At 47.2% G+C, this 15,151-nt stretch overlaps 1 protein-coding gene across 7 annotated transcripts in view; it reads left to right on the top strand.

Annotated features, from left to right (window-relative positions):
* The window catches only part of METAP1D (methionyl aminopeptidase type 1D, mitochondrial), a 451,273-nt gene that overhangs the window by 264,908 nt on the left and 171,214 nt on the right, over positions 1-15,151 (top strand). For all 7 annotated transcript variants that reach the window (XM_063933469.1, XM_063933468.1, XM_063933465.1 and 4 more), the window contains exon 6: positions 13,617-13,780. In XM_063933469.1, coding sequence (XP_063789539.1) covers positions 13,617-13,780 — 164 coding nt within the window. The remainder of the gene's footprint in view (positions 1-13,616; positions 13,781-15,151) is intronic.

Below are 15,151 nucleotides of genomic sequence, written 5' to 3'. Positions count from 1 at the left end.
ACATAATTCCGTACCTGGACGATCTTCTGATAAAGGCACCGTCCAGGGAGAGGTTGTTGGACAGCATTATCCTCTCAACCAGACTACTCCTGGATCACAGGTGGATTCTGAACTTACCAAAATCCACACCTGGAACCGACACAGAGGCTTCCTTTCCTGGGAATGATACTGAACACAGGGTCTCAGAGAGTGTTCCTTCCCTTGGAAAAAGCTATGGTAATCCAGTCAATGGTTCGGGCTGTCCTGAAGCCAACCCGGATCTCTGTGCATTCGCCTTCTGGGGAAAATGGTGGCCTCTTAAGAGGCGCTTCAGTACGGAAGGTTTCATACGAGGCCCTTCCAGCTGGATCTTTTGGACAAATGGTCCGGATCACATCTTCACATGCACCAGAGGATCCATCTGTCATCAAAAGCCAGGATCTCCTTTCTGTGGTGGCTGCAGACTTCTCACCTTGTCGGGGGTCGGAGGTTCGGGATTCAGAATTGGATTCTGCTAACCACAGATGCAAGCCTCAGAGGTTGTGGAGCAGTCACCCAGGGGGTGCAGTTTCAAGGAAGATGGTCAAGTCGGGAGGTCGTCCTTCCAATAAACATCTTGGAGCTCAGGGCAATCTACAACGCCCTTCTGCAGGCCTCATCTCTACTTTGGAATCAGGAATTCAAGTCAGTCGGACAATGTAACGGCAGTAACGTACATAAACCGACAGGGCGGAATGAAAAGCAGAGCAGCAATGTCAGAGGTGTCAAGAATTCTCCTCTGGGCGGAAAAACACGCTGTGGCGTTGTCGGCGGTCTTCATTCCAGGAGTAGACAACTGGGAAGCAGACTTTCTCAGCAGACACGACCTGCACCCGGGGGAGTGGGGCCTCCATCCGGAGGTGTACCGGTGGTTGACACATCGGTGGGGATATCCACAGATCAACATGATGGCCTCTCAACAAGAAGCTCAAGCAGTATTGTTCCAGGTCTAGAGACCCACAAGCAGTGGCAGTAGACGCTCTAACAACTCCGTGGGTGTACCAGCTGGTGTATGTGTTTCTCCACTTCCTCTGATCCCAAGAATTCTAAAGAGAATAAAAAGGAAAAAGGTTCAAACAATCCTCATTGCTCCGGACTGTCCTCAAAGAGCCTGGTATGCGGATCTTCTCGGGATGCTGATCGAAGATCCGTGGCCTCTGCCTCTCGCGAGGATCTTCTGCAACAGGGCCCGTTCGTCTATCAAGACTTACCGCAGCTACGTTTTACGGCATTGAAGTTGAATGTCTGATTCTAGCCAGGAGAGGGATTCCTGACAAGGTTATCCCGACTATGATCCAAGCCAGGAAGGGGGTAACGTCTAAACATTACCACCGTATTGGAAGAAATATGTCTCTTGGTGTGAAACCAGACAATATTCTGTAGTGGAATTTCAGCTGGGACATCTCCTGCTTTTTCTGCAGTTGGAAGTGGATGAGGGCCTACGCTAAATGAAAGTCCAGATTTCGGCCTTGTCTATTTACTTTCAGAAACAATTGGCATCTCTCCCTGAGGTCCAGACATTTTTGAAAAGTGTTCTGCACATTCAGCCTCCCTTTGTGCCTCCCACGGCAGCTTGGGATCTCAATTTGGTGCTGCAGTTTCTCCAATCAGACTGGTTTGAACCGTTACAGGAGGTTGACGTAAATTACCTTACGTGGAAGACCGTCACACTGTTGGCCTTGGCTTCAGCAAGACATGTGTCGGAGCTAGGGGCGTTGTCTCACAAGAGTCCCTACCTAATTTTCCATGGGGACAGAGCTGAACTCGGAACTCGTCAGCAATTTCTTGCTAAGATGGTGTCCACTTTTCCAACCTGTTGTGTTTCCAGCTGTGATGGACACCTCTGCTACTTCAAAGTCTTTGGATGTTGTGAGGGCTTTGAAGGTGTATGTAACGAGCACAGCTCGTCACAGGAAATCCGACTTGCTGTTCATTAAAATTGGGTGTCCTGCTTCAAAGTAGTCTATTGCACGCTGGATCAGGCTTTACTATCCAGCATGCTTGTTCCACGGCAGGCTTGCCGGTTCCAAAATCTGTACAAGCTCACTCTACTAGGTCGGTGGGTTCTTCTTGGGCGGCTGCCTGGGGTGTCTCGGCTTTACAGCTCTGCCGAGCAGCTACTTGGTCAGGGTCGAACATGTTTTCAAAGTTTTACAACTTCGATACTTTGGCCTCTAAAGACCTTCAGTTTGGTCAATGAATTCTGCAGGAACCTCGGCACTCTCCCACCCGGTTTGGGAGCTTTGGTACATCCCCATGGTACTAAATGGATTCCCAGTATTCTCTAGGACGTAAGAGGGAATAGGATTTTAATTAACTACCGGTAAATCCTTTTCTCGTAGTCCGTAGAGGATACTGGGCGTCCGCCCAGTGCTTCGTTCTTCCTGCACTGTTACTTGGTTAAGTATTCTGGTTTGTTCAGCTGTTGCTGTTCATGTTTCAAGTTTGGTTAGCATGGCTTTCCTATTGTTCTGTGTGCTGGTTCATAATCTCACCACTTTCCTTATCTATCCTTCTCTCAAAGTATGTCCGTCTCCTCCGGCACAGTTTCCTAGACTGGTAGGAGGGGCATAGAGGGAGGAGCCAGCGCACACTATCAAATTCTTAAAGTGCCTAAGGCTCCTAGTGGACCCATCTATACCCCATGGTACTAAATGGTTTCCCAGTATCCTCTACGGACTACGGGAAAAGGATTTACCAGTAGGTAATTAAAATCCTATTTTCTCTGTCTCGCTACTTGATTATTGATTGCTAGTAAACACCTATTTAAAAAAAAATCCCATTGGACTACACACCCTGTACCCATATTGAATACTTCTTCGGAGAGTAGGGGCCCTCACATAGGGGGTCATTCCGAGCTGATCGTAGCTGTGCTAAATTTAGCACAGCTATGATCAGGTACTCAGACATGCGGGGGGATGCCCAGCACAGGGCTAGTCCGCATCGCATGTCTGTCCGGCCCCCCCATGCACAAGTACAAAAGCATTACACAGCGGCGATGCTTTTGTACTTGTTGAGTAACTTACGGCCAGCGCAGCTCCTGCGGCTGACTGGGAGTTGCTATTCGCTGCCCCTGGTCGCAGTGGCTGCATGTGACGTCACGCAGCCGCTGCGGCCCGCCCTCCGCACGGTCTGGCCACGCCTGCATTGGCCAGACCGCGCCCCCAAATCGGTGGCCAAACGCCGCCGTGCCGACCCCTCCCGCCCAGCGATCGCTAGGGAATGACGTACGTCCGACATGCGCCGGCGCACGTGCAGTTCCACCCCGATTGCTGCGCTGCGAACTGCAGCGAGCAATCGGGTCGGAATGACCCCCATAGTCTTCACACTGGCCAACTACTCTCTTAAACCGGCCCTGACAAAAACTTTCTTGTCTGTTTACATTAGCTGTAATCAGTCTGATCACTATGCTCAGCCGTCTTTTGAGGCTGATTTTTTTTTTCTTCTGTACATCTGGCTGTGTTTCATCTCCCACAGTTCTGGCCGATGACATAGATATTTTACATGCTTTAGAAAAGGCTTCTTATATCACTGACTGGGGGAGGTCAAGAGACGAGGCTGCTTATTTATGCCACAGAAAAATAAAATAGTTAAGATAGATGGATTAGAGCTTTTAGCAGGACCATCAAGTTATTATCCTTATGGCTAAGCAGTGATTGCCTTGGTTTAAAATTATCCAGCCTATGAGTGGAATGGCATATTTCAGGCATCGGAAGCAAGTTTGCCTTTGGTTTGATTAACAAACTTTGCCTGTGGCTACATTAACTCTGAAGGCAAGCATATGCAAACAAAGCTCCCTTATATCAGTACGATGGGAAGACCGCTAAAGATGTTACCACATGTGCTGCTCTGGTTGGCCTATTGCTTCTCTAAGCTACAGCTAACCCCCTAGAGTTGATTTATTATCTTCAAATGACTTTTAAACAACTGGATGTTTTGTCTGGCTTTAGATTGAAATTAGTCTGTTTTCTGATAGGTTCACATTAATTGCATACATTGATCTTTTTTTTTATTTTTTTAGGATGTTTGCTATTCTTGACTAGTCGTGTGCATACATTAGTGTTCTGCCATGTTTACAATTTATTAGTCTGGTAACATAAATTATGGTTAACCTTCATGGGTAATCTTTTTGAAAATAAAAACTTCAAATAATAAAACTTCCCTTTTAAAATAGAGTAACTGTATAAGAAGGTAGTTGATGCTCTGGATCAGTAAATAGTGAAACTAAAGGTAAACAGGATAACCAACAATCTGGAGTAAATGCTCAGTCAGCGGTCACATGGGGGGATTCCACAAACACTGTTGGGAGCTAGAGGACTCAAGAGTAAGTTTTTCTACATAAACACCTGTTTGGGAGCAAAGTGATGTCTCCTGTCAGGATCCAGGGAATACAAATGATTAGAAGATCTTTAAAGACTGAGGTTCAACCAGATTGTGTAGGAAAGAAGGTAAGCATCCAGCTCCACTTAGCTCCAACATATAGGCCGTGAACCACCATGTGGCCAGAATCTGAAGAGAGGCAGATTGTAATTTACATGTAAATCTGTAGTCATGTGAAATGGTTCTGGTCAGTAAGAAGAATAGCATTGGTTAATTAGTGAAGATATATCTATAGTCATTTAGGTTTAAATTCATGTGTTTCTGCTGTTACTCCGTCCATTGACTAAAAAATAGTGCCACCCAGAATTCCATCTGCAGCCTAATATGGATATTAAGAACATGCCTTTCCTAGAAACAAATAAAATATTTTAAAATATTTGGTCCTATAAATACGCAGGTCCTTGAACCCCCTCTTCAAATTAAAAAAAAGTTGGTCCGACTCTTCCCTGCGTTCTGTTCAATCCCATCTTTGTCATTCAGAAACCAGTGCATCATATATAAGTCTCATCACATGTTTACAGTGACTGATTTGGAGATTAATAAGTTATATAAGTACTATGGCACAGATAGGCGACAAAGTTAATTTAAAACTGAATTTAAAAAATGCATGTATGGTTGCTAGTGTGGGTGGGAGTATTTATGTATTTGTTGCCGAAAGTTTGTTAGATCTTGGGTACAGTTCTTAGAGCGTTAAATAAAATGGTTTAGGTGTCCTCCGTTAATGAGTAACTTTAAAGATTTGGTTTTTTTATGTTCTGGCACACAAGGAGGAGATCGAGACACATTGGCAAGTATACCAAGTGTTTACAGAAAATATACATGAAGGAACATAGGTGGTACCTGTTCTGTAGTGAGAATGTCATGGGTCCTTATAAGTGACATATCACATGTGATTTGATGAGACATGGTACCTTTTGTTATCTGCGGTATGAAACGTGGCAACAGAACTTGGTCACCTGTTTCATTGCCATCCCCAACATACTATGTTCTACAATGGGGGCTTTTGTTTAAAATTAATTATGTATTAGTTGCTCCATTGAACACATCCCGGTACCATAGCTCTCTCTATATTTGTATGGAGTATTGAAATTTGTGTTTTTGTTATTAAATAAGTATTATATATTACATATCTATTATAATTATTAAATTATATATTGTTTGCATTTGTTTAATTAAGTAGCATTTAAGACATGCACTTAATGGTTTGCGGATTGGACTCTCTGTATGAGGCTCTCTACTCAACAAAATCAGGGTATTCCCTGATCATCTGCCATATATGTTGGTTCCTGATCTCTCCCTAATTCATAAATGGAAATACAGGTACACCACCGATTTTCCGGCATCCTCGGTTCCAGTGCCGTGCCGGATTATCGATTTTGCCGGATTAACGGTGGAAACTAATTTTGCACCTTCAGAACATTTCTATATGTATAGACTTGTGTTTACGCTTTATACCTGTACCATCGCTGTTCTTGGAAGGCATAGCAGCACTACTTTCACTTGAACTGTCTGCGGACGCCATAACAGCCCCACTGTTGCTTGCTGTGTCACCTGCAGTGCCCTCAGAAGCTATACTCACTGACACTTTTGCGCGCTGTCTTCCGCCCATGTGCGGTACTTGCTGTGACCTTGGACGCCATAACAGCCCCACTGTTGCTTGCTGTGTCACCTGCAGTGCCCTCAGAAGCTGTACTCACTGACACTTGTGCGCGCTGTGTCTTCCGCCCATGTGCGGTACTTGCTGTGACCTTGGACGCCATAACAGCCCCACTGATGCTTGCTGTGTCACCTGCAGTGCCCTCAGAAGCTGTACTCACTGACACTTGTGCGCGCTGTGTCTTCCGCCCATTAGTGGTACTTGCTGTGACCTTGGACGCCATAACAGCCCCACTGATGCTTGCTGAGTCACCTGCAGTGCCCTCAGAAGCTGTACTCACTGACACTTGTGCGCGCTGTGTCTCCGCCCATGTGCGGTACTTGCTGTGACCTTGGACGCCATAACAGCCCCACTGTTGCTTGCTGTGTCACCTGCAGTGCCCTCAGAAGCTGTACTCACTGACACTTGTGCGCGCTGTGTCTTCCGCCCATTAGTGGTACTTGCTGTGACGCCATAACAGCCTCACTGATGCTTGCTGTGTCACCTGCAGTGCCCTCAGAAGCTGTACTCACTGACACTTGTGCGCGCTGTGTCTTCCGCCCATTAGTGGTACTTGCTGTGACGCCATAACAGCCCCACTGATGCTTGCTGTGTCACCTGCAGTGCCCTCAGAAGCTGTACTCACTGACACTTGTGCGCGCTGTGTCTTCCGCCCATTAGTGGTACTTGCTGTGACCTTGGACGCCATAACAGCCCCACTGATGCTTGCTGTGTCACCTGCAGTGCCCTCAGAAGCTGTACTCACTGACACTTGTGCGCGCTGTGTCTCCGCCCATGTGCGGTACTTGCTGTGACCTTGGACGCCATAACAGCCCCACTGTTGCTTGCTGTGTCACCTGCAGTGCCCTCAGAAGCTGTACTCACTGACACTTGTGCGCGCTGTGTCTTCCGCCCATTAGTGGTACTTGCTGTGACGCCATAACAGCCTCACTGATGCTTGCTGTGTCACCTGCAGTGCCCTCAGAAGCTGTACTCACTGACACTTGTGCGCGCTGTGTCTTCCGCCCATTAGTGGTACTTGCTGTGACGCCATAACAGCCCCACTGATGATGCTTGCTGTGTCACCTGCAGTGCCCTCAGAAGCTGTACTCACTGACACTTGTGCGCGCTGTGTCTTCCGCCCATTAGTGGTACTTGCTGTGACCTTGGACGCCATAACAGCCCCACTGATGCTTGCTGTGTCACCTGCAGTGCCCTCAGAAGCTGTACTCACTGACACTTGTGCGCGCTGTGTCTTCCGCCCATGTGTGGTACTTGCTGTGACCTTGGACGCCATAACAGCCCCACTGATGCTTGCTGTGTCACCTGCAGTGCCCTCAGAAGCTGTACTCACTGACACTTGTGCGCGCTGTGTCTTCCGCCCATTAGTGGTACTTGCTGTGACGCCATAACAGCCTCACTGATGCTTGCTGTGTCACCTGCAGTGCCCTCAGAAGCTGTACTCACTGACACTTGTGCGCGCTGTGTCTTCCGCCCATTAGTGGTACTTGCTGTGACCTTGGACGCCATAACAGCCCCACTGATGCTTGCTGTGTCACCTGCAGTGCCCTCAGAAGCTGTACTCACTGACACTTGTGCGCGCTGTGTCTCCGCCCATGTGCGGTACTTGCTGTGACCTTGGACGCCATAACAGCCCCACTGTTGCTTGCTGTGTCACCTGCAGTGCCCTCAGAAGCTGTACTCACTGACACTTGTGCGCGCTGTGTCTTCCGCCCATTAGTGGTACTTGCTGTGACGCCATAACAGCCTCACTGATGCTTGCTGTGTCACCTGCAGTGCCCTCAGAAGCTGTACTCACTGACACTTGTGCGCGCTGTGTCTTCCGCCCATTAGTGGTACTTGCTGTGACGCCATAACAGCCCCACTGATGCTTGCTGTGTCACCTGCAGTGCCCTCAGAAGCTGTACTCACTGACACTTGTGCGCGCTGTGTCTTCCGCCCATTAGTGGTACTTGCTGTGACCTTGGACGCCATAACAGCCCCACTGATGCTTGCTGTGTCACCTGCAGTGCCCTCAGAAGCTGTACTCACTGACACTTGTGCGCGCTGTGTCTCCGCCCATGTGCGGTACTTGCTGTGACCTTGGACGCCATAACAGCCCCACTGTTGCTTGCTGTGTCACCTGCAGTGCCCTCAGAAGCTGTACTCACTGACACTTGTGCGCGCTGTGTCTTCCGCCCATTAGTGGTACTTGCTGTGACGCCATAACAGCCTCACTGATGCTTGCTGTGTCACCTGCAGTGCCCTCAGAAGCTGTACTCACTGACACTTGTGCGCGCTGTGTCTTCCGCCCATTAGTGGTACTTGCTGTGACGCCATAACAGCCCCACTGATGCTTGCTGTGTCACCTGCAGTGCCCTCAGAAGCTGTACTCACTGACACTTGTGCGCGCTGTGTCTTCCGCCCATTAGTGGTACTTGCTGTGACCTTGGACGCCATAACAGCCCCACTGATGCTTGCTGTGTCACCTGCAGTGCCCTCAGAAGCTGTACTCACTGACACTTGTGCGCGCTGTGTCTTCCGCCCATGTGTGGTACTTGCTGTGACCTTGGACGCCATAACAGCCCCACTGATGCTTGCTGTGTCACCTGCAGTGCCCTCAGAAGCTGTACTCACTGACACTTGTGCGCGCTGTGTCTTCCGCCCATTAGTGGTACTTGCTGTGACGCCATAACAGCCTCACTGATGCTTGCTGTGTCACCTGCAGTGCCCTCAGAAGCTGTACTCACTGACACTTGTGCGCGCTGTGTCTTCCGCCCATTAGTGGTACTTGCTGTGACCTTGGACGCCATAACAGCCCCACTGATGCTTGCTGTGTCACCTGCAGTGCCCTCAGAAGCTGTACTCACTGACACTTGTGCGCGCTGTGTCTTCCGCCCATGTGTGGTACTTGCTGTGACCTTGGACGCCATAACAGCCCCACTGATGCTTGCTGTGTCACCTGCAGTGCCCTCAGAAGCTGTACTCACTGACACTTGTGCGCGCTGTGTCTTCCGCCCATTAGTGGTACTTGCTGTGACCTTGGACGCCATAACAGCCCCACTGATGCTTGCTGTGTCACCTGCAGTGCCCTCAGAAGCTGTACTCACTGACACTTGTGCGCGCTGTGTCTCCGCCCATGTGCGGTACTTGCTGTGACCTTGGACGCCATAACAGCCCCACTGTTGCTTGCTGTGTCACCTGCAGTGCCCTCAGAAGCTGTACTCACTGACACTTGTGCGTGCTGTGTCTTCCGCCCATTAGTGGTACTTGCTGTGACGCCATAACAGCCTCACTGATGCTTGCTGTGTCACCTGCAGTGCCCTCAGAAGCTGTACTCACTGACACTTGTGCGCGCTGTGTCTTCCGCCCATTAGTGGTACTTGCTGTGACGCCATAACAGCCCCACTGATGCTTGCTGTGTCACCTGCAGTGCCCTCAGAAGCTGTACTCACTGACACTTGTGCGCGCTGTGTCTTCCGCCCATTAGTGGTACTTGCTGTGACCTTGGACGCCATAACAGCCCCACTGATGCTTGCTGTGTCACCTGCAGTGCCCTCAGAAGCTGTACTCACTGACACTTGTGCGCGCTGTGTCTCCGCCCATGTGCGGTACTTGCTGTGACCTTGGACGCCATAACAGCCCCACTGTTGCTTGCTGTGTCACCTGCAGTGCCCTCAGAAGCTGTACTCACTGACACTTGTGCGCGCTGTGTCTTCCGCCCATTAGTGGTACTTGCTGTGACGCCATAACAGCCTCACTGATGCTTGCTGTGTCACCTGCAGTGCCCTCAGAAGCTGTACTCACTGACACTTGTGCGCGCTGTGTCTTCCGCCCATTAGTGGTACTTGCTGTGACGCCATAACAGCCCCACTGATGCTTGCTGTGTCACCTGCAGTGCCCTCAGAAGCTGTACTCACTGACACTTGTGCGCGCTGTGTCTTCCGCCCATTAGTGGTACTTGCTGTGACCTTGGACGCCATAACAGCCCCACTGATGCTTGCTGTGTCACCTGCAGTGCCCTCAGAAGCTGTACTCACTGACACTTGTGCGCGCTGTGTCTCCGCCCGTGTGCGGTACTTGCTGTGACCTTGGACGCCATAACAGCCCCACTGTTGCTTGCTGTGTCACCTGCAGTGCCCTCAGAAGCTGTACTCACTGACACTTGTGCGCGCTGTGTCTTCCGCCCATTAGTGGTACTTGCTGTGACGCCATAACAGCCTCACTGATGCTTGCTGTGTCACCTGCAGTGCCCTCAGAAGCTGTACTCACTGACACTTGTGCGCGCTGTGTCTTCCGCCCATTAGTGGTACTTGCTGTGACGCCATAACAGCCCCACTGATGCTTGCTGTGTCACCTGCAGTGCCCTCAGAAGCTGTACTCACTGACACTTGTGCGCGCTGTGTCTTCCGCCCATTAGTGGTACTTGCTGTGACCTTGGACGCCATAACAGCCCCACTGATGCTTGCTGTGTCACCTGCAGTGCCCTCAGAAGCTGTACTCACTGACACTTGTGCGCGCTGTGTCTCCGCCCATGTGCGGTACTTGCTGTGACCTTGGACGCCATAACAGCCCCACTGTTGCTTGCTGTGTCACCTGCAGTGCCCTCAGAAGCTGTACTCACTGACACTTGTGCGCGCTGTGTCTTCCGCCCATTAGTGGTACTTGCTGTGACGCCATAACAGCCTCACTGATGCTTGCTGTGTCACCTGCAGTGCCCTCAGAAGCTGTACTCACTGACACTTGTGCGCGCTGTGTCTTCCGCCCATTAGTGGTACTTGCTGTGACGCCATAACAGCCCCACTGATGCTTGCTGTGTCACCTGCAGTGCCCTCAGAAGCTGTACTCACTGACACTTGTGCGCGCTGTGTCTTCCGCCCATTAGTGGTACTTGCTGTGACGCCATAACAGCCCCACTGATGCTTGCTGTGTCACCTGCAGTGCCCTCAGAAGCTGTACTCACTGACACTTGTGCGCGCTGTGTCTTCCGCCCATTAGTGGTACTTGCTGTGACCTTGGACGCCACAACAGCCCCACTGATGCTTGCTGTGTCACCTGCAGTGCCCTCAGAAGCTGTACTCACTGACACTTGTGCGCGCTGTGTCTTCCGCCCATGTGTGGTACTTGCTGTGACCTTGGACGCCATAACAGCCCCACTGATGCTTGCTGTGTCACCTGCAGTGTCCATGGAAGCTGTACCCACTGACACTTGCGCGTATTGCGTGTTACGCCCATGCGCAGAAAATGTTCCGGATTAAAGGATGTCCCTAACCCCCTTTAATCCGGACAAATCAAAATCGTCCGGATTAAAAGAGGTTCCGGATCATCGGTTGCCGGAAAATCGGTGGTGTACCTGTACTGTAATGTCTGGCTAACTGTAAAGCTGGGTACACACTTGTCTAATTCTCATCCAGTCTGACCTCCGACCTACCAGTTGGTCCGACGTTAGTAGAGTGTTACGTTAGTTGAGTGTGTATGCTCACACAGTTTTGGTTTCATCCAATCTTGGTCGTATGGTCATGTCAAACTATTTTTAAACCTGCTGAAAAATCAGGGGACCAGATCACCAATCACCTGACCAATTTAGAAGTATGTACGCTTCTGAGACTAGTTTGTCCAATTCTTCTCCCGATTCATCCCTGTGAGTGGCAACTGGGCTGGCAAAGATTGGAAGAGTATGTACGGAGAGACAATTCTTTCAGTAGAAGGTTTTGCAGATGTGGATCAGAGAGACCAATCTACTGTATGCCTACACACCTGTCTACATTTGCTTTGTAGACAGATTAGGTGTTGTATCTGTGACCTAGGTCTCAGTAGGATTGTGTCAACGGTCTGGACTGGTTGTGCACTGCTTAGTGAGAAAGTTAGTAACTTCACTACTTTCCACTGCTGACAACGGAATGTTATTGAAACACCAATGGTCGGGGATCCTGACAGTCAGAATGTGAGGATCCTGGTGAGTATTCTAAGCCTAGCCCTAACCGCCCCTTCCCGCAGCTTCACCCTCCCTCTACTGCCTAACCCTATCCCCAGTACTTACGACCATGATACCTCTGGGATGCTAACCACATCCCCTGAGAACATGCCTTAACTATTCCCATATTACTGACAGACTTGATCAGAATCTATGCTGCTACTAGTAACAGAGTCTAACTCTGTTTACAGACTGCTGACCCTGTGTCTGTATGTCCCAGTCGCATTGTTCAGCATATGAGTTGTGTAGGTGTTGTGGTTGGAGCCTCACTTCCAGGTCCTTTATAATAAACATGCTGTTTGACTACAATCAGAGGAGGTCCTTAGTACATTTTTTTTATCTTTCAATTTAAATATATTTTAACTGTTCTCTGCCTCCATATCACTCACTGTTCTGTTCTGTTCACATATCTGGTAATATATTTGTCATTATGCAGTAATACAGGTCCTTGAGACTATACATTTGTTCACAGGGAAATATCTTCAAAACCTGTACTCTCCATAGTGTTGGTTGCCAACTATATTGTCCCCAAATCATTTATATAGATTCCTATTGATGCTACATGGTTGTCTCTGATGATCTTATCCTGTTACAGGGTTTCTGGGAGATGCCATTTGAGTCAGTACTATACACACTAGGTTGTGCTGAGCGGATGATATTGCATGCAGCGCCGTGCAGGTAATGTAATGAGGGATGGAATAAGATGTTGAGTCGTCCTTCATTACATCGTTCTGATGTGTACCATACTATCGATATGTCAACCCATCGGCTGCTATATCGTCTGGATAAACATCACTCCAGTGTGTACCCAGCATTACAGTCCAGGTTTTAATGAAAACCAAATCTGAGCACAAATGGTTAAATAAAGCCACCTGTGCTTAAGCATGTACTGTTTGGATGGAAGCTTTGAGGCAGAGTTTGGGATACATCGACTTAGAACATTTTTAAACTTTTTGTGTGGACATTTTTAGGAAGTTACCCACAGCAAATGCTGTAAGGACAATCGATTGGCACAGGGACTTTTGGCATCTTTTTGCAACATGAGATGGCGTCAGGCGGCTGGGCCTACAAACCCACTTGCTGCATCCTATTAAAACCAAGATCCTTCTTTATGGGTGTCCAATTTCTCCAGTTTCCTCCAACTTCACAAATGATGAGGGAACCTGTGGCGAGATTCCAAGGCAGGTAGAGGGTTAATGTTTAAGAATGTGCACCCAAAAGGTGAAACTAATGGGAAGAATTAAGGAGGCACTCTGCTTCCATGTTAATTCAGCCGCACTGTTCACAGGCTTTAGAATTCAGGCTGGTTTTTTAGGTTCAGCATTTTTATCAAGCTGAACATCCCAGTAATTTGCTGATTCATTAGCTGCATTAAGGAAAACTGATTTTGTAAGCAGACATGTCTTGCAATATAAAATCTATTATTTTATTTTCCATTTTGTTCTGATTTCGCTACACATATTGGCTTCATAACTCACATTGCATCTAATTGTAATTAACATTTTGAAATGATTGCGATTTATTAGAAATTTTAATTAGATTCATTTGTGTTTTTGGCATAACACTTATGATCTGACTGTAATATTTGCATATATCTCTTTGACCTAGGTATATAGTGGCGGACACCACGGGGACACATCTGAAACTTTTCTTGTGGGAAATGTGGACGAAGACGGACGAAAACTAGTTGAGACTGCCAGAAGATGCAGGGATGAAGCAATAGCAGCTTGCAAACCAGGAGCTCCCTTTTCTGTGATCGGAAACACAATCAGGTGACCTACGAAACGTAGTGACAAGCAAAGGGATGGATGGCAAGTGGGACACAGGTTATTGGTAGTTTGGTATAAAGCTGATGACATGTTTTACGATTCAAAACCATCATTTGACTGATACCAGTGTGTGAAAGACTAAACTGTACTGCTGCTCTTTGGGTAAGAAAGATTTTTAAAAGTGAGTTACCTTTGGGTCAGTTAAGATAACTGTGTAAAGAGAGGAAGATGTGTATAAAATAACTGACTTAAATGCTAGACTTGCCTGCGAACAATTTTAGACGGGGCATCAAAAATGTACCTGGCCTATAATTGAATGTGCACCTGCTGCACAAATAAAATCGTATACAAATATAGAAATGTATTACATGTATATATTCATAAATGCATATATATATATATATATATGTGTGTGTGCGTGTGTGTGTGTGTGTGTGTGTGTGCATATATTTATATATGTGTAGTAAACGTGTGCAGATATTTATATAAACACACACACACATATATATGTATATATATATATATATATATGTGTGTGTGTGTATATAAATATATGCACACATATACTGTATGTGTATGTATGTATATATATATATATATATATATATATATTGATATTGATATACACACACACTTTATATAATCAAAACAATCACAAAAAATATGTGGTTCTAAGCATAAGTAAGCTAATTATTATATGACTTATATTAATCCGCACAAATATATGTTTTACGCTCTGTTGCTGAGCAGGCAGTAAAATAGACATCCCTTTGGTTTGTTTATCATTGCCTTATGCAATTAACACACTTAGACGCATGTGCAAATGGAACTTGAGAGAAAAGTATATGAAATGAGACCAAAAAAAAAAAAATCTCAATGTATCATTTATATGTATTTATTGCTATAGAAATGTTGTAACTGATTCTGAATCTAACTTTAGCAAAACCTCTTTGGGTTATATCTCCGAAGCTTTTATTGTAGACTTTGCACAAAATTGTGTTTTTGCCAGTTTTAAATTATAGGCTAACTATCATCTGGGGGGAAAAAAAAGGATAGTGTATTTTTCTTCTTTTATAGGAAATGTTGAATCAGACCCCTACTGGGAAGAGAAATTTAATGCATATCTCACTATCTTACTATCCGTGAATATAATGGAATGGAATTCAGAATGCAGTTTTATTTTTGCAAAAGGGATGAGTCGATAGGGGCACCTCGTATTTTCGAACACCTAGGGTTCAAACAAATTTGCTGGTGGCGTTCTTGCATTTTAACAAAATGTATTCTTATGTGGAAAGGGCCAGAGTGTACGAAATTCTTATTCAGGCATTGTATGGAGCTCTGCATTCATAGCTTTGTCTAAAGGGCATGTCAGCC

Source organism: Pseudophryne corroboree, chromosome 7, assembly GCF_028390025.1.
Source record: "Pseudophryne corroboree isolate aPseCor3 chromosome 7, aPseCor3.hap2, whole genome shotgun sequence".
NCBI classification, from domain to species: Eukaryota; Metazoa; Chordata; class Amphibia; order Anura; family Myobatrachidae; genus Pseudophryne; species Pseudophryne corroboree.
Note: the sequence above shows the minus strand (reverse complement) of the source record. Positions and strands in the feature narration are given on the sequence as shown.